The sequence below is a fragment of the Astatotilapia calliptera genome, chromosome 18, assembly GCF_964374335.1.
Source record: "Astatotilapia calliptera chromosome 18, fAstCal68.1, whole genome shotgun sequence".
Lineage (NCBI taxonomy): Eukaryota > Metazoa > Chordata > Actinopteri > Cichliformes > Cichlidae > Astatotilapia > Astatotilapia calliptera.
Window position 1 is genome coordinate 12,773,665 of NC_137439.1, and position 20,755 is coordinate 12,794,419.

Sequence of the window (20,755 nt, forward strand, 5' to 3'; positions counted from 1 at the left end):
GCAGCAGCAGCACACTGACTTTCACAGCTCAGTGTTTACGACACAGGTCAGCATTTTTTCACTGGCATGCAGCCACAGTTCTGTCCATCAACTATTCCACTGAATGGGAAAATAAACCACATCTGTTTGGAGTGCTTTTTAAGGATTTTTACATTTTTGTGGAGAAATTATATGTTTACATACGGCTATACATTATTTTAGACTGCAGTGTTTCAACAAATATGTCTTATTTTTGTAATGCTGTGGTCATTCATTTGCTTGGTACTCTGCTGGATCTATACCAAGAAACTTACCTCGAAGCAGAACCCTCTTAAAATGTTTTGGGAGACTTGTTAGATGGTGCAGACAGATATATTGATAAAGCCCAGGGCCAGTGTGATTCATCCCATCCTGCAGCAGCCAGTGCAGCATCCCATCAGATGAATGAAGGCACCACAGAGAAGCTGAGTTAAGATAGTTTGATTCATTGGCTCTTCACCTGCAAATAATCCTGGAGTTGCACAACAGATTTTATCCATGCATTTAAAATAAAGCCAGAAAAAAAAAGCTATCTTAAAAAATAAATAAATCAAATTTACCCTAAAATGTATTAACTGAGGCTTGCAGACTGGCCTAAATCAAGGAGAGGCTGGCTCCTTCAGATTGAAGAGGTTGTCAACCCCTTTTTTTCAGCCTAATGAAATGAGCGGGGGATGGGTGGTTGTCACAATGTTATAAATTCTCTTGGTGGGGGTGCTTCCAACTCAATCCGAGCTCTTTGAAGGGGGTGGGGGGTGGGGCCAAAGATAAGTCCTAAAACAGCCTGAGCCTCAAAACCTCACTCGAGGCAACAGTTTTAATCTTGCATCTGGGCGGGGGGGTTCTTACTGCTCAGGTTCCATCTGTGTTTTGAGTTTTACATTACATTAAAATGAGATTACATTTGAAACAGTTCATGCTGTGCAGCTGACACAATACAGTAGCAAACATGACTGTAGCTTACAATTAATTTTCTCTCCCACACTGCTGTTGGGACCACCGACCAATGATCTTTACTCCTGCCTTTTACTTAAGTGTGATTTGTTCAACAGTTTCATCCCAGATTCATTTGACATTTGATGTGGCACAAGCTGTTTACACCCACAGATATACTTTTTCTCTTCTCCCCGGGGATGTGTGGGTGTAATAATTATTTTCCAGAAGGTTCTCTCAAACTCTCAAGAGAGTCTAAGAAAATACGAGGCTTCCAAAACATCCAGATTGTTCTGTTCTCCTTTTTTGCAGATAGTTGTGATGTAGATTTCAGTAAGTTTCTATCCATGGTGCATGCATGATATCCCCATTTGTCTTTCAGTTCCGTTTTTTTTTTCTCTTTTTTTTAAGCCCATGCAGCTGAAATATATTTATATTTTAGTCCCTTCAAATTGAATCACTTTTTAATCAGATGACCCACATCCAATTTGTTATAAGCTAGAAAGAATGTTAAAGATAAAACAATTCTTTCTCTTGCAGAAATGTCTGTTGTGTTCTCAGATCTGCAGCCTCCAGTAAAATCAGACTGTCTTCCATTGTTAACAACAAAGAGAAATGTAGAGCACGTTGCAGTTTGCCATTTCCTCCAGTAAAGTTTAAGCCTGGAACAGATTCAACATTCTTACTCTTGGTAAAAAGCTTTATTTGTCCTTTATAGAATCTCATTGTGATTGTCTTTTGTTATGTTAGTTTATTAAAGTTACTATACTGGCACTTTCCAGAATGAAACTAGCCCACAGCAGTCCAATTCTTAAAACTTAGTTCCACTTACATTAAAATCTAAGTAATATGAATCATTTAAATATTATTGCAAAATGATGGCCTGTCTTTAAAATCTTATCCTTTCTTTGAATTCATTGAGTCATTGAACAGCATTTCCACTACATATATATATATATATATATATATATATATATATATATATATATATATATATATATATATATATATATATATATATATATATATATATATATATATATATATATATATATATATATATATATATATATATATATAAAAATAATATAAAAAAAAACAAAAAAAACCCCCACATCATTATGTGGAGGGTGAAACATTGTTGAAGCGCTGTTCAATGAGTCAAGTTACAGTCCACACAGTATCATTGGGATAAATGAGCAAACCTCTCCCCAAGGTCCGGAGGCTCTGTGAGCTATTAAGGCACGGGCGTCTCGCATGGCGAAGCTCAGAGAGAGAGGGAATGTTTTTGGGGAAGAGAATGGTTGTGCTGACATCCTCTCTCGGTGCAATCCCTTGTCCTTGTAGGACAGAAGAGAAAACAGCACCAGAGGCTGACTTGGCTGTTCCTCTGAGCTCCGTCATAAATCCGACTGAACATTTCTGAACATCTGTTGTGGATGATTAGCTCCATGGCTAGCAGAGTTTGACCAGGGGGAGTGAGAACCAGTGTGTTTGCGAGTCGTGTATGTGTGTACTCGATGCCTTGCAGTTTTAAGAATGAGGGTTTTGCATATTTATCCCCCCTGACGCATCTTCTCCTTTTTTTCCAATATATAGAGAGAAGGAAAAAATATTCTTGTAACTGTTACGTTATCCACAAAACACATTGGCGGGCATGTATTATCACAGTCCCTGGGGAATACTTGTTTAAGTCTCAAGGTCAAACTTAGTTAACCAGTTAAGTTTCACTAATAATGGCAGGGCAGATGCTTGAGTTTCATTTCAAAGCAAGAGTGAGGGCTCATTAGCCTGTGTGAGCTTACACTGGGACAGTCTTTTCCCTGGAAGGTGATCAATAGATAAGAGCCAGATACAGTCTCTAAGCAGCGGGAGTGCATCACAATCACATATACTCCTTCCCTTCTACGTGCAGGTAAACCACAAGATGATCATTGGTCAGAGTTCAAAAAGGTAAAGCCTCCTCCCTTTTCATACTGAAATTTGACACCATGACATCACACGGTGGGTTTGGCTTCTCCCAGGCAGTCCCCGACTGCCCCTCAGTGTGTGAACAAGCTGTGACTCTGAAGGATCTCTTCCCAAGCTACTCTGCGATATAGCCACAGCTGGAAACTTATTACTGGAGAGCAAAAAGACAGTTCTTCTGGTTTAATGAAATGCTGTGAATGGAATAACTAAGCAGGAACTGGAGACGACTTTCTCTCACACAGGGTATCTCTCACTTTCAGGAATAATCTTTTCCGATACTGCTGGATTTTCTTTTGTAGGATTTGGAAACTTGCTTTCTGGAATAAGTGCCTCGCAATAAAGAGGAATAAAAAGTATTTCTTTAAAATATTTCTTTATTTAAGTGGACCTACCTTAGATACATGGGTAAGTTCGAATTTTTTGCCACATAATCAGCCTGACATGAAAAAAACAGTTTTTTAGTTCCTAAAACAAGTAAAGAGGCACAGGTGCATTTTTTTTGAAAGTGGGTGAACTGTGTAAGATGGTGTGAATTTCATTTGCCTGTGTATCCCTCTCCCAGTACCCTGGTTTTTGTTTTGGGATCTAACTTCTTGCAACTTGCTTGGTATAATAAAAGTAACAATATAAGTTGATGTGTTACACTTCAGTGGTCAGGTATTTTCTTACTACTCTTTTGTCTCCCTTACTTTTGTCCTTGCTCACTCTTGCTTGTGAAGCCAAAACAATAGTTTAACCTCGTGTTGGCTTAGCTCTATTGGCTGGCTCTCTGGCAAATTGCCTTGTCTGGTGCAAGCCCTCCCCTACGTATTCAGAGGACTTTGAAAAGAAGGGCCATAGAATGTCCCTTAGCTACCGCTGCTAAGGTTAGACACCCTGCAGCTCTACTGCATTAGGCCTACGCTGAGGCTAAACAACCTGCTTTTTCAGTTGTCTATATCTCCCTGGGCAATCTCGAGGGTAAAATTTCAGGAACAAGAATTTCAGTTAGAAGTTGGCTACGAAAGGCTTTGAAATCCCAGATAATTGCAGAGGAGAACTTCTGAAAGTCACAAAATGTGATTTGTGGAAAATGGTTGAGTCTTGGTTGCCACAAAGCATATGCTGTAATGGGTGTTTCTTTGTGTGTCTTCAAATTTTGCTTTTCCTATAATTGTGAAGTACACCGTTATGAGTAAATCTGCAGGACTCTTTTTGATCCCGTTTAACCAGCTCTAAATGTTCCCTTCAGATGCAGTTGTGTGATAAATCTTTCAACTGAGAAAGTTTTTGACCGAGTTTTTTAATCTTGGCCACAGAAAATGTGGCAGTTGTTACTCAGTAACTCTGGAGCACAAAAGGAGGGTTGATGTCAGTGGGAAAATCTTTTACTTTGACCTTTTCCATCAAAGCTGTCTTAAGCTTTCAAAAAACACAGCCAAGACAGCATGTTTGTTTCATTTTGTTTGGCCTTTGAAAGGGCCAGACGTCCCCATAAGTCTGCTCTGCTGTAATGGGAACTTTGTGCTATTTGTACCAAAAATCGGTTGTTGTTTTTTTTTTCTTTTTTGTTCAGTGTGGAATCTACCTCTGTTAGTGCTGATCTCAAGTGGTTCCCTTAGACTTACTTGAAAAAAAAAAAAAAGATGGTTCAGTTTGGTTCAAAATGTCCACTCAGCAGCTCTGTAGTGTCACAAAAATGACAAACTGTCAACTGTGGTCATTTGTTGAAACAGAGCGACTCTTGTCCACCTCTTGGGTGATCTGTAAGTCGATGTCCTTCACCTCCGCCGGGCAGGCCGTCCTCTTTTGCGACTGTGCCTCAGCCCCCTCATCAGCACTAACGTTCCAGAGAAACATTAAGTGATGTCCTGAGGAAATAACTGCAGCCATTTGTGTACCACTGCTCTTTTATTAAATTCCCAGACCAAACATGGCCTATATAATATGCTTTGCTCAAAAGGGTGTCTTGGTTGAAGTCTTTCCTTCTGAATAAATTACCCTGTGAGGAACAGTCAGTCACTCAATCTCTCTCCCTAACGGATTCCTCAAAAGTAATTATGGGCTGAGCATATGGATTTTTCCATAGAACTTGATTTCTCATCATTGGTGGATTGGGTGATGTGTAATGACTTGTTAACGCATGACAGATTTGCTTAATCACTCTCATGCCTGTTGGGACAAGAAAGAAGTTGCTTACAATCACAGATCAATCTCTGTGAAGGCGGCTGTGTCAGTGGAGCAAGACATTTGCCGCGACACATACTGTAAATAGAAAACACAGAAGGGTTTGTTGGGTTGTTCAAGTTCAAAGCTTTGATGCTGATGCTTAAACAAATTCTTTGGTCTCAGACTTTAAAATCTTGGCAGAGGCGAGGGGGGTGTTCATTCGTTGGGTGTCAGCAATTGTTGCCCGACGCTGACAAGGTCATAGGTAGTTGTTTTATGTTGACGAGGCCCAATTCTCAATACTAAATAAACATGTTTACACAGTTAACATGTTTATGAGTGTGACAGATACATCCCGCATAACGTGCGATGTCAATCAGCGTCCACTGCCTGTGTGATGTGCTAGCTGTGCTGATAGTCACTTTGTGCTTTTATTTGTGACACTTCCTTCTTGCAGACAGCGACTTATTCGTTGTGACAGGTGCTGAGGAGAAGGTTTCGAAAAAAAGGCCCTTCTTTACCACTAAAATCACCAGTGTTTTGACAAGAATGCTTTTCTCAGCTGCCCCAAGCAGAGAGCTCATTTGATCGAAGTAGGTCTTTGCGTATCCTTTGACATCCGCGCACACGTTGAGGTTTTGACACGAGATCATATCCGAGACAGGTTTATTTTAGGGATGGCATTGTTATTTTTGTTGTAAGTAAGTAAGCGATGAATGGAAATAGTCCTGTTTAAAACAAACAAACAAACAAACAAACAAACAAACACTACATCCGCTAAAGAGTAGCTTTCGGTCATTGTTAAAAGTGAACTGAAGCGAATCTGGGCGCTCGGAGCGTAGATTACATTCTTGTCTTTCCTCCCCTTCATTCCTTTTCCGCGCTCCTGTTTACATTATATATTTTATTCTGCATTTTAAATGTATCTTTTATGGCCTGTTACAGCTTACCATCAGAGGTCTGTTTTGTGCTCATAGCCTTGCACCTTTCATTTAAACCTTGGCTTTTTGCATTACAGCCATGGGTTTCTCAACGGGAACACAAATCCGCTTTGTCAGAGAGGACATTTTCCCCCTTGCACAAAACTCATTTCAATTCCACATCATCCCATTACGCCTCCACATTGATTGAAACAGCCTCCATTTCCAGGGGTAGCTGCATTTTTCTGTAGTCTGCATGTATGACAAGGCCAAAGCTCACGCTTGTATATGTGCACTATGCGACGGCGCAGGTCCGAAACGTCCAGTGACCATGGCAAATAGAAATTCTGTAATGCATTAAACTATTTTCTGAAAGTGGAGAAAGCTAGAGATCACTGTTGTCTCTGTTGCATGATTGTATTCATGCACTAAACTGTTATGTCACTCAGTTATTCCATGGCACACTGATACTGATCTTATTGCTGAGGTAGTGTCTTTCACTGGAGTAAAACAAGGTCAGATTTCTTCCTCTTGGACGACCATTAAAGGGAAATGAACTTTGCAGCTTTACCTTCCTCTTCATTATGGCGGGATAACTGTGATGCTTAACTGCACAAACAAAAAAAAAATGTAGGCTTAATTTATTCTGTGCTTGGTTCAGGAAGTATAATCATGTGGCTGATTTATCCCTGGGCCTCCACCAGCACCTTTGTTTGCTCAGCCTCCCAATTTCTTCTAATGCCTTGCTGTGCTTAAACCCGACATTCTGCTTCATTACTTTATCAGCCCTCCTGTCACTTCTTTTATCAGCCCACGCGTGTCACTTCTAATGAAATAACGAGTCTTCACACTCTTGGCTACTCATACACGGATTTGGACATGCTTGCGTTGGAGAGCACAGAATGTGTGTTTTGTGGTGGGATGCGTTCAAGATCAAACATTTAGTTTTTGTTCATCTTGTGGCTCAATCCTCAAACACCGGTAATAACTCTTCCTCCTGCAGAACTCTTGGGTCCCAGGCTTGTTTTGGGAAGATGGATGGAGATTCATTTGGCTTCATTATAACGCCTGACTTATTTATAGCCTGCCTGCGCAGCGCCTCTTGGCCCACTGTGGCCCGGTAAGGATGCTGGAGGCTGCGGCATTGATGAAACATTCCTGTGTCCAGGGGGTATTCTCTGAGGAGAGCACTGCTTGTTTAAGGGAGGGTGATAATACAAGAACCATGGGCAATGCCACTGAAATCTTAATTCCACCAGCCCTGCCTAGCTACAGCATTCCTACTTAAAAGCTTTTCCTCTAGACTTGCGCTGTGGGGTGTTGGGCTTGGTTGTGATGCCACAAAGCCCAACATCATGAAAGCATGCGATGTGGTCTTGTCTTGTTCTGTGAAGGTAGTTTCCATAACAAACAACTGAAGGGAAAGCTTGCTTAAAAATATTGAACCCCTAAAACACACTTGTATATTCCGCCTATGCACAATTTGGAGTTCCACAGCACCAATCCCAAAACCTTTATCTGGATCTCCCCCTTTAGCCTTAGAGATTACTGCTTCACAACCCTGGAGCAGGGATGCTGTCTGCCTGGTAATTTGATGGCTAATCCCCTGCCTCCTCCCTACAAATCTCTTCCCTGATAAAGGGGTTGCCTCTACATTAGTAAACATGGGAGACTTGGCCGCTTTGGCTGACTGTTAGACAAGAGGACTGGTTGAGGAAGGGGGAAGTATATGGATAACCAGTGAGGAAAGCCCCTTTGCATTTTGTGCGATGAAATTAAATTCAAATATATGCCAAGTTGACTGTTTATACCAGAGAAAGGACTTTAAACTTGCTGTTAGAGCGATCTGTTTCTTGCATGAGGTAAATAATGCATAACACATTTTGTACTTGTTGGTCAAAGTCTTATACAAATGATCCCTCTGGTTCAGTATCTCTTGAGCTTTGTGGTTTTAATGGTTTGACGGGGAGCTGTGAAAATGTTGTGCTTTATAGAGCGATTCCATAAAAGTCATTGTTAATGCACATTCATTAGCTTTTTGACCCGAATATGTTATTCCAATGCTACTGCCACGACTAGACACGATGGCTCACTTAAAAGGAATTCACTTTCTCAGATCTTACTTCACAGTATTACGGTGGCCTGTATGGACTCGGTACGTGACCGAGCATTACTGATTGCAGACTCAAGTGTTTCATTTGGTTTTAGCCTACATCCCCTGCATCATTTCTGGTTCCCGGCTCACTGTTTATCTCCTGTGATGGTGCATCAACAAAACGCTAAGCCTGGGAATCAAAGCTGACGCCTTCAGCCTAAACATGCTCAGCCAAGTTTAACAGGACTTGGCAAGATAGCATTTAACCAGTCTACGGGATGACCTCATCATGGCGACTGCAACATTGGCTGTGATGGCTTTTCATTTGCTGACCTGACAGAAGCACTTTAGGCGTCAGGGTGGATCTGTTGAGATGACTGACAGGACCTGTCCCTGCACGTCTTCTTGTACGCGGAACGTCCTGGTGTTCGGTTTAATCGTTGTCACAGAGTGAGATGACATGTCAGCAGAAATTTGGTGAGATCTCTGTTTTGAGCACTTTGCAAACAGTCTGAAATCACATCTAAACAGAGTGACTTCAGTAAAGGTCCCACATTGCATGTCTTTTTTGTTTTTTACGAACCCAAGATGTCTTTGAGCAGCATGTATGTGTATTAGTGACTATAAAGATTGGTTAGACCGTGAGTGAGGTTTACTTGGTTTTTTAGCTTTTTTTGTGTTTTTTCGTCTATAAATGGCAATAAATCTGTGGCATGTTATGTTCTACTTCACTTTTCTTCCTGTTCTTTGTGCTGCTGTAACATGTGAAACCACAAATGAAAGTCTGTCTATGTCAACTTTAGAACAGTTTACTGCATTGGATGTATTTGTAAGTTTGCACTGAATCTCTGAAGAAGCCCTTGTCTAATTATTATTTTATGAAGTGGATTCTTACCGAACAATTTGATTAGTCATTAAAATCGTCTGACTCATAGTCAGCCTGGATTTTCTCTAACTGGATGCGTCGATGAGGTCTGTAATCACACTGTGTGTACTGTGTGTGTGTTTTGTGTCAACGTCTTGTTAGTGAAGCTACAGAACAGTGACTCTACACTGGCGGTAATTGATAGTCTACGGGCTGTCTCAGCTGCAGGTAAATCCTATCTGTGTGGAAGGGGGTGGGGCAGAGGAGAGAGTATAAATAAGTCTTCCAAGGACTAAGGATTTCAGTATAACTAGAGGCAAAGGGTGATGGTTGAAGAAGTGTTTAATATGGTAGAGGTTTTCCTTTGCAGACACTTAAAATTCTTTCCAGGATAGCACAGGCTTGAATTTACATTTCAGCTTTATTTCCCCGTGTTTCACAATATGTAATACCCCATGTTGTCTTTCTTTTGCATTTATTCCTTAAACTAGTGCATAAACACAAAGTGCATGTGCTTAAGTGTGGCTTTTTCCTCCTTTGAAACGCTTCCATCAGACTGGCAGTGAAAATGATTTTTGTGCTTTACCCAGAGAGATGGACCGTAGAGAGAAAGCAAGATAGAGCAAGAAGGGGCCGAGGGCCAGAGAGATTGGTCCCAGAGAGAGATTCATAGGTAGTAATGAGGACGTTGGTGAAGTGCAGGTCGTCGTGTTGTGGCTCTGGCCTGTCAGTATAATGGACCTTACTAGTCAGCTGGCGATCGATTGTACTGCTCACGACCTCGGCCGCCTGTTGTTCTTCACTCTTCCTGTCCGTCAACCTGCCACCCAGAGATGGAGGACGAAGCAGAATCTTTTCCCAGACGACAGATGCCGTGTCCAGATACTTTCTCATTACCTGAAAGGTGGCCTGAGGAGAGGAAGGCAGGTCTTCCTCCAAACTTCCATCTAACACAATCTGAGCAGATAGCCAAGTACTATTTTAATTAATTATTACTATTGTAATTCATTTATTTTTTGCCTGTGACTAGTAAGCACCAATCAGAATTCAGTTGGTTTGGGACTACAACTAATCATCTACTTTTATTATTATTATTATTATTATTATTATTATTATTATTATTATTATTTTTAATAACAAAAAATTCGGCTAAAAAAAAAGCCCAGCAAAGAACCTGAGGCATTGTTCTAATCTTATGAGCTAAATCAAGTTAATTTGTTGTTTCTTGTTAAAGCACGTACAGCATTTAACTGATGTTTATATTTGATATTAATAACTTTCTGGTATTGTAAAATTTGGTTTTGTCTACCCTGACACTTGTCGATATCTCATGTTCATATCATGTAGAAGAATATGTTAGATTAGAAACTTATTGGCAGACATGCCGAGTTAGTTTAGAGCCTACATCTTCCTAATTGATAGCTCTAGAGCATAGTTACTTCCTGCTAGCATTATCCTCATTTGATGAACATTGCCCAAGCTGAGAGTCCCTGCTTCTCTTGCCCTTTATCGAATGGCCTCTGTCTATTCCACACTCATCTCTTTTACATTTTAAATCCTCCGGCCTCTGGAGAGCGATGGGGATATATGGTTCCATCTGCTCCAGCAGACTGGCTCGTGGCTGAGACAGAGAGAAAGAGACAGAGAAGAAGGCATGGTCAGGGAGAGAGAGGAGGAAGCAGGGGGATGGAGAAACGGAGACTGACAGAAAGACAGAACAGCTTATTAGAATCTGCCTCTTTTCACTCGTTAGACAGTAGCTGAGAGGATAGCCGCCTGGAATCCAAGGCAGGACACAAGTTGGACCAGGACCTTGAGGGATTTTGTTTTTTCCACATTTGCAATTGCAGCTAACCCAAGTTAAATCTGCCCAGTCTTAACTGTTTCAGGTTGGCCATGAGTCTTAGCTTTCCTTTGTGTAACACCTGGAGTTTTTGTTTCAGGGTAGAGCTCAGAATAGCATTTGTTTGTGTTCTTGTTTGTGCACCTGGTATAAATGCCTGATTGTATACAAGGTGCTTTTCCCACTATGCCTCGAGTTAGTCTAACCATTCTTTGTGTCAACACAGGGTTTGTTCTTCTGTACCTCAGACCGCAGTGGATTGTTTTCCCTTTTACTCCTACATGCCCTAATGTAGGGATAGATAATAAGTTATGTCAATGCACAGTTTCATCTGTGAGTTTTACCTTTGAGAACACAAAAGCCCATTCAGTAGGCTATTGTATAAAAAAGGACATTCTGTGTCATAAAATAAATACAGTCTACAGCTGCGCACCCTCACGTCTGTGTTTAGCGGTTGATTTTCAAAGGTGTTATTGTGGCTGACTTAGCAGTTCCTTCGAGGTAGATCTGCATAAACAGATGTAGTGAGATAAGGAGCTGCTTGCAAGATCGCAACAAGATAAACATTCACTCCTTCATTTATGAATGACCACTTTTTCTTAATAGTCATCGGTAGAAGTCTGGTGAATATGTGCAATCAAAAGTTAGGGTGTGCAATATAGATATACCTCTCAATAAAAAAAAACAGTGTAATTAAGTTCTAGACACATCAAAGAATTTTATTAATTTTATGAAAAATTGCAAATCCAATAGTCTCTGAAGTCCTGCATTATTTTCTTTTTATAGGATACACTAAAGTAAGGGAAGAAGCTTCGTAAATTATCTGCCAGTCTCATTATATACATCCTCATACACCCCAACCTTACTAAGCATTGTGGCAAACAATAACCAGTTGCTGTGCTGTCATCGAACACTAAGGCCACAGCTTCTTTCTCATGTCGGCCTCTGGAGGGTCCATGCCAGCCAAAGAACTTCACTCCCAGCGCTTTACAGTTACTAATCTGGGCTGACACCAAGCTGATTTACAATACCCCCTACCCCAAACAGTGACTGACTAGAGGTAATTGATTTAGAACAGTGCAGACACCCGCTGAATAGTATGAAATCCTCATACACTATACAAAGCTTGCTCCCATATTCCCACCTTAATGCCAAATGTAAAAAAATAAAAAATATATGCATTTAAAACTAAACTTCTTACAATATTTCCTTTTTGGAAAATTTCTGCTGTTTCTGGACACTGCAGTCTGTCCACATTATATCCATGGATGAGCTGAACCTGAACAACTGCCTCTTGTTTGGCCAGTTATTGATCTATGGAGCTCTATATTTACCAGTCTTTGGGTGCACATGCCTTCACTCTGTTTGTCTTTTGCTGACGGAGACGAGGCTTTCTGCCCAGGAGGTGGGGGATTGAAGTCCTCTGCGTGGTGCGAAGGGGTGGAGGAGTGGGGGGTCCATGCCTTCTGTGCTGCCTGCCTAGTCATTTTATGGCACCATCTGTCCACAAGCTAACTGTCAAGTAGTGACGTCTTAGCTCATCTTTCTTGCCCGACAGTGCGGATTTTCTTTTGATATATATGTGCACATCTGCTGTTGAGAATGTGTCTCAGTTTATATTGCTAATTTAATGTTTGGCTATTTGCACAGAAGCAATTAATTATTCACTAATTCATTTCTAGACATCACTAAAATAAATACTAAACAAAAAGAAATCTTAAAACCTATTTAAATCTCTCAGCTAGGGCAAGGCTGTGGGCTTTATACACTATTAGAGACCCTGAAGTAAATAGAAAGCTTTGCTTTTACCATGCTCAGTTTTTAGGCCCCCACTTTGAGCAATTCTAGCTTGGCCTAAATAACATTAAGATTTTATGTTCAGTTGAAGTTGGAAGCTTATTCCCTTGGCCAATTACATTTAAACTCAATATTTAACATTGGTTGACATTTAATCCATGCCTTGGGTTATTTAAAATCTTGACTTTATTCTAAGAATATGATATGTCAGATAAATAGCTTTAGAATTATTTATGTCACCTTTTATTTAATAAATTGCATTCCTCGGGTGTCAGAAGTTAACATACATCCTATGCTTATTTGGTAGCATTGTCTTTAAATTATTTAACATGGGTCAAATGATTTGATTATTCTGCAACAAGCTTTTCACAAATAACTCTGGAATTTTGCCTCATTCCTCCTAACATAGCTGATATAGACGAGCGAGGTTTGTAGGCCTCTTTTTTGCACACACTTTTGAAGCGTTATCCACAAATCTATGTTGGACTTCAGCACCTCTACTTTCTAAGAGAAAGAAGAGGCAGCCTGGCCCCATGGATGTTATACTTGCATGCTGTTTGTACACATGAACTTTGTGCCTTTTTAGTTTGATTATTTTTTTGCTTTTTTTTTTGGTCTTGTGTATTTAATTTTGTCAGAAGCTTTGGAACACATAACTTTTGTTAACGTTTTAGTTTTTCCAATACTTTTTCTAAACTTCTAACCATCCAAAGTTGTGCACCAGATTCAGTCAATTTAATGTAGGGGTTAGTACATTTGCCTAACATGTGAAAGAGCTCCAGTTCAAAACTGGGGAAAAAGCACAGATCCATGGAACTGTTTGCTTCAAGCGTAAAATCTGTGCCAAATCAGAACATGCCGATTCATCCGCTGCGACGAGCCCTTGCGAATAAGGGAGCATCTGAAGGAAGCTTAAAACTGAGAAAAATCTGGCTGAAATTGTTGGAAAAACCTTCTGCTTATAGTAGTTTTCTCCAAAAACTGTAGCTTACTATGAGAGAATCTCTAAAATTCACATTGAATTTTCCATACAAGGCTTGTAGAGTTAAGAAACGGCCTTTAGATGACAGAGTGACACATTTTTTTTGTAATTCACCTTCTTACTTGAATGTTGGACTGTAGTTTTTAAAGTGAGCTGGTTTAAATGGGTGCTAAGGAAGGAAAAACTTGCTATTTAATGCACTTGATTGGTTCATGTACATGCAGCATTTCTTTTATTTGATGAATGTATGTTTTACATTGAGCCTGCCTTTTGATTTATTGCAGACCCCTTTGGCCAGCAAGCACTTTGTTGTGTAAGCTATTTTCTCTTTGCTGTGCTGCTCCACAACGCCAATAATCCTTGTTCAATAAATTCAAATGGAAGTGACACTTTGGTATGTCTTCTCTACTATGTGTAGTACATATCATTGTAATTCATTCCCAGATTGATTTGCAGTTGAAAAGATTGGTAGCCCAACAGAGCCGATTGTAAATCCACACTCGGAAATTTATGGAAGTGTCTGAATTTTTGTTAAATGTTCATATAATCAGGCCAAATTGCAGATGATAGTGTATCATATGGGAAAAGCCAATATGCAGTGGTGTTTGTATTCTGCTGAGAGGCAAGTTGCCGCTTGCGTTAGACAATAACAGTAGCGTGATGCATCACGTCTGCCCCTCATGCGTCACAAATGACGCCAAAACGCATCATGGAGACTGTGCGTAAATGTCGACTTAAAATTTACACATCTCCTATATTGCCTCATTATTAAATGGTGGTAAATAAACTTCTAGACAGAAAGATACCTTGATTTATTACACATGCTTTCATTGTAGGTCAGCACAATCAGTGCGCCATCGTTTCTATTGCTCAACTTAAGTGCACAAGTCTGTTGTAGGTGTCTTTTAGTCTTGTAATCTTGAGCTCTGCAATAATGTGTTAACAATTAACTTTGTGGTATCAGCTTGTAAACAGAATGGCTGTAAAATTCGATAGGTCACAGGACATTACCCTTTGTTAGGGGGAATTTAAGTGCAGTCTTGTTGCAGCTCTGTAAAAAGGACGTGCACCATCAAGTCTGTAGACACAGCAAGGCTTTTCGAGTCAGAGGGAAAACCTAATTTGGTTACTTTGCACTTTCATTTTACAATATGGTGCTCACCATCTTGAGTAATTCTCACAGGTGTTGTGATATTGTGTTCACTGCTGAGGTTTAAAAAAAAAAAAAAAAGGGAGTGTGAGCCTTCTAGGGCATGGAAAACTAATCAACGGCCAAAACACCGCTGTTGAAATTCAGCTTGTAACTGTGTTTATGGAGCCTTTGCAGGTTACGCCAACACAAACCTCTTTGGTCTGGGTTTATCAGCCCCAGAGACGGCCGTGATTAGCTCCCCACGCTGCTAGCCATATATCTCAGCTGTCCCACCTCCCAGCGTTCAGGATGACCCATTAAATAGAGACGGAGAAATAGAGAACATGAGTAGGAGGGTTAGAGACATTGGAGAGCAGAAATGCTACCTGTAGTTAGCGTAATAGTAGTGTTTACTCAGGCTGCGGGCTCTCTCTGTGTGCAGCTGCATTGTCTGTCTGCCAACTGACATTTCTGTATGGGTGGCCACACCCTTGCCACACACATTCACAGGGACTAATAACCTAAATGACAAGCAACTGATGTGGACGACAAACAAGGCGACCGGGATAGGTGTCTGTTAAGTGTCTATATTCCCCTTCCTTTTGAGCTCACTCAAAGCTCTTTTGTCCTCTACAGTTTACTATTTTAGATATTACCCTGCCATTGTTTCTTTGTTAATTACATCACTAAACCGCTTACTCTTCTGCCTATTGTATCGTATGTAGCTCCACAGACACTTAAGGCTCAAAAAGCTTCCATAAGAAGTAAGTCACTGTATGCCCTGTTGAATGGGAGCATTATATTTAGGCTCATTTCTGCTTCATCAGTTCAATAACTGATTCTTCTCTTTCATGTTCCCTTTGTGTTTCACCAAACTGCCATTCCTGCAGAATCACTTCCCTATAGGATGCGTGGTCTTGGCACTTTGACAAATTGGAAAGAACCACAGTCGCACCATAAATTGTTTCGCGTAGCTGCGGGCCTCCGAATCATTACTTACATCTCAAACTATGTGGAGTAAATTTTAAAAAAAAGAAAGAAAGAAAAAGTCTGGGTTTGTTGAGAATTTCTGCACTTTAACAGCAGTTTGCTAGTCTAGGAAATTTGAGACTGGAATTTATTAATCCTGGCCTCCCCTTAGTTTATTAAAGTGTGTGTGTGTGTGTGTGTGTGTGTGTGTGTGTGTGTGTGTGTGTGTGTGTGTGTGTGTGTTACAAGTGATAATGAGGTGGAGGACACAAACAAATCTATGGCTTTGCCGCATTTATTATTTCCCTGTATCTGGACACCTTGTCATGGGTGGTTTGCTAATTGTGTTTCCATAAACTTGCCTACAGTAGAAATTCTGTTCATTATAAACTGCTTTAACTTGACAGCGGAGTATGTTTGGTTTAAACCAATATATATATGTATATAAGTAGGAAATGTCAAACCAAATATTGTTAGCTAGAAAATTAATCTTGACAGATGTAAAATATGCAGAACTTCGATGCATGTTTTCACATTGTAATTCATGAAGAATCAGCTTTGTTTGTGCACTTCATTTTCAAACTGGATTAATTGTTGTTGCTGTAAAACAGTTTATCTCCTGAATTTAGCAGACTAATTATTGTGAACATTAATTATCGTCTCTCAGCTGAAATGATCTGGACGATCAGTTAAGCAGTAAATATGCACTGGTTACTTTGTCACTCTTTCGCGCACACAAATCAGGCTTTGGGGTGAAATCATTAGCGAGACAGAAGGATTCATATACAGTTGCACGGGGGCAAACAGCCACCCCTAAACGTTTCTACTGTTTTTCTCGCGCTCTCCCACGTCCTCGCAAACAATGCCCCCTTGTGTGCCGAGCCACTTGCTCAGATTTCGAATCACACTGCACCCTTTCCACTTTGGTGCCCTGTCCTCCTCTCGTTTGCACTGCTGCCAGAACACAAATGGACACAGTGGCAAGTGTTGTCCCGTAGTATTCGTGTGCAGCAGGGAGGGACCAGGCTACACTGGGATAAATAAGTAGGTAAATAAATAAAGAATAAACCTCGCTCTAGGAATTTGTCTTATTGAAGATGAAAAGCATCTGCCTCTCTCTGGCATCTGCTGTGAAAGATATCCCTCCACCGCTAAGGGTTTGGAGCACGGCAAGTAGCCAGCTCTATCAGCCTCGCTCTTTCTCTACCCACCAACGTGAACCAGCGCAGCACTGGTGTACACAGAAACGAACGTCAAAACAAATTTGTCGGCCAACAAACTTTTTTCTTTTTTTCTTTTTGCAAAGCTAACTTGAGGTATTAGCTTGAAATAAAAACGGGTTCTAAATGTCTTTAATACCAGTTACAGAGTGGTGGTGTGATCCAGTTCTTTGGCACCCCGAGCCGAGTGTTTGTGTATCTTTTTCTTCCCCACACTGCAACAGCTTTAACACAGCGACAATAAACCGCTTTCTCATTACCAGTTAAGGTGAAAGGCGCAGAGGGAGGCTTCTTTTTTAAATTATTTTGCCACAGGGGTTTTAAATGATTTCCGCTGCACTTGTGGGTATTCTCCAAAACTCTGCGTGCAGGGAGGAGTATAATACAGTTTGATACGATCACAGCTTGAACTTTCACTGACGATAGATGATGTCGACTGTACACGGTGTTTGGAAATTCCTTAGACGCCAAGTTTGTTAAGAATAAAAAAAAAAAGATTGGCTTTGCAGACATAAAAGCCTAGAGGAACATTCCTTTAAGTGACAAACGGTGATAAAGAGCTAGTTGTCAGTGATGGCTGTCTGCTACTGTGGCCAGGTGAGGCATGAGCAGGGACTCGCGTGCATTCCTTCACATAGTTTTAACTCGGTCGTGCCTGCTTTTTTGTTTGCCCAGTGACATGTCAAAGGAGGTGAAAGCAGATCTCAGATAAAGAAAAATAACTTTATCTAATAGCTATTGTATAGACTGTTTTCAGCTGCCTTGTTTAACAAAGAGGGCGGTCGAAGAGTTGCCCGTTGTGTGCATTTTTTTATTTATTTTTTTATTTGTTTCTACCCGCATTGAAACAGCCACATGAGTAATGGGCTGCTCAACACCTCCACAGGATTAGAGCCCACAGCATTAAGAGTTTTTTTTCCTCCACGAGATACTGGAGGCATTGTGTTCCTGATGCTCTGACGTATTTAGCTAAACTGAATAGACTGGAGCTGACTGGCCACCCAGCAAGCCTCAGGATATTCCACTTTGTGAGCGCTTTGTCTTTTAACACATATCAGCAAACGGCACTGTGTAGCCACCGCAGTGAACTGAGCAGTGAGACTGAACAAGACCGACTTAGATTTTGGGGTTTTCTGTTCAGTTCTTCTTGTAGAAGCTTTGTACAGAATCATCACCAGGCTGCTCTCTTTAAGACAAAAGTAGATTTAGTCAAACTTTCAGAACTTTTCTCATTTAAATTCAGTTTTTTTAAGTCCTCTGGAGATTCTGCTTTAATTCCATCAAAAGAGAGATATCTATCTATACCATATTGTGCTCTCTTTTACAGCATTATGATTACGCATCGCAGATGGCCATGGGCAAGGGAGTAGGGATAAGAAATTTAGTTAGCTCATTAATGGAGATACGCAGTTACTTTGTTTATAATAGCATTAGGCATCGAAACTGGAGGCTGTAACAAACTTAAGGTCATATATCTAAATTCTTAATCAGTTGGCTTAGTAATCTTCCTTCACTAAATCTAATTCCTGAAAAGACAAAGCATCGGTTCTTGTGCCATTCCATTTGAGGGACAGCTTTTGATTTTTCTGTTTCCACTTAACACAAAGGAGAAATGCTCTCTGTCTCGTTTAATTGTTGTTCATTTGTGGCACACCTGCTGCAGGCTTGTTGGTCAGCCATGTCCCCCTTGGGGTGTGTTATATGTTAAGTGTTTATGTATGCATACATGTCACTCTGAGATCACTGCACTTTGTGTGATTCGAACCCATCTGGTCACCGTTTCAATTTCCTAATGGGGGAACATTAAGGTGGTCTTTGGGGAGTTGTGTTTAGTTGGTCCACTGGGGTTTTAACTGATCCCCTTTGTAAGAGGTGCGCTGAGAGGCTTAAGCTCGCCTCCACCCCCCCTTTGTTCTTTTTATTTTTTCCCAATAATTTCTCTGTAAAACTGTGCAGCATTTGTTCCCCCCGACTCCTTTGCTGATGTACTTTTTGTGTTACATTCACTTTGCTTACTTCCCCCTGCCCCGAGCAGGATTTGTTGTGGGTACTAGATGCCTTGTTGATCGCGAGCAAAGATCTCCAGCAACGTTTGCTGTTGTTTTCTTACAAGTATACAAAGATTCTGTGTCTTTGGTTCTGCTTTGCGACTTGCTTTTGATATTTCTGCATTACTGTGTTATTATGCTCATTCAAATATATGCAAATATAGCGTGAGTTTGAATACTAATGGTTCTGTACCCCTGTTCTGCATGTGTTTGCTCTCCCAGGTGTTAGTCTTTGATCCTGTCAGAGTGGGACGCGTCTAGCAGGGGACTGAGGAGGGAGCAGTGCCAACTTTGAACATGGTGCCTAATATTCACCTGGCAGGGCCCCTTCTCCCCAGAGGGGCGTTGCTGTTCCTGCTTTTACTCAGCTGCATAGTCTTCTCTTCTCTAGCAGACAGTAAGTATGCTCATGTACCTGTGAAGTTCTGCCCTGGCTTTCCCACCGTCTAATACCACATTAAGCTTCATTTAGAGGCGTTCTCTTGATTTAAAAGGACTGCCGTAGCTATAAGTGGAATTTAACACGTGACAAAGGTGCACTTTAACTGAATACATCAGGAGAGCAAGCTCTCACGCTGTGCAGAGCAGAGCTTTGTTTAAAATAGAATATAGATTCCATTTACATTTCATGCCTTCAGTGGATTCCAGCAAACAGAAATAGCTGCTTGTCTAATGCGTGTCCCCAAGTATAAAGAGCTTTAACATCTTAACTAAAAATAAGCACACAATGCAGGCAGCGGAGATCCATCGGCCTCTGTGCCCGGTTGTCAATCCGAGTGACAGTTTTGGCTCAGAGAAAGCGCTCCAAGAGATATGTCACCTCAGCTGTACCTTTGGGTCTCGGGCGCAGCCAAGAAGCACTGCCCTGCCAAAGACGGGGTCAGGGACGAAATTAATTCAACACATGACCTCACCTACAGTGCTGTCATAGGGTCACTGTAATTCAATTATACCCCAACCCCTCCTGTTCCCCCACCCGAATGCAGCCACTGCCCTGTCCTTTCAAACATGTTTCGAATAGGATTTGTTTTTCTGTACCCTTTGTCTTTTCCCGCTCGGCTCTGTGCTATCATCCTTGTCTCTTGTGGCGTGTCTACTCTTGACCAGCATCGCTCTGAACTTGACCTTGCAGAAAAGTTTTACAGGCCTTTTGTTTTTCTTGGGGTCTGGCAAGTCTGTCTCTGCTCTGCTTCTAGTTTGATTGGATGGAATTGAATCTTGAGTGAAGCTGTAGTGCTCAACTTAGATACTAATTGTGGATGATCCAAAATAAAACTACTGTATCCTTCTACAAAATAAAAAAAATCATTAACAATTGATCCAAATTTTAAAAAAGTATGAGTTGCTGGAAGTTATAAAGAAAATTCATATTTGGTCTTTGAATACCTGGCAGAGTGCTCTTCTATAAAAAGGGAGAAAGACGTGCAATGTCAGACGTCTATTTGCGTGCGTGCACCTTGTTAACTGTGATATTATGTTGTATACTTGTGCTGTTTATGCCACAAGTAAAAGCATGTGCTTTTTAGAGATCATCAAGTTAAAAAATGCAACGTCATGGGCATAGAAGAAATTAAGATGGTATATAAATGTGCTGATTCTTTCACGCACCAGTCTGGATGGTTCTACGGGCCGGAGATATACACAGCTAACCAGAATAGTGTTTAATCTGTTCAAACAGAGCATTAATGTTTAACCTAAATCTTGATTATTTTTGTTTTGTTTTGTTTTTTACCCCACCCCTGTCTCTGTCTTAGTTTTATTTAGTGTGAAACATTTAATTTAAAGTACAAATATAGTCTGATGTGACGAGCTGG

At 40.8% G+C, this 20,755-nt stretch overlaps 1 protein-coding gene across 23 annotated transcripts in view; it reads left to right on the forward strand.

Annotated features, from left to right (window-relative positions):
* The window catches only part of LOC113009894 (receptor-type tyrosine-protein phosphatase F), a 163,044-nt gene that overhangs the window by 44,056 nt on the left and 98,233 nt on the right, over positions 1-20,755 (forward strand). For 20 of the 23 annotated variants that reach the window (XM_080293118.1, XM_080293126.1, XM_080293120.1 and 17 more), the window contains exons 1-2: positions 2,996-3,327; positions 19,164-19,338. In XM_080293118.1, coding sequence (XP_080149244.1) covers positions 19,239-19,338 — 100 coding nt within the window. In that variant the 5' untranslated portion in view covers positions 2,996-3,327; positions 19,164-19,238. Of the gene's footprint in view, positions 1-2,994; positions 3,328-19,163; positions 19,339-20,755 lie in introns of those variants that run through there. The other 3 variants (XM_026148492.2, XM_080293122.1, XM_080293119.1) reach the window with 2 other exon arrangements.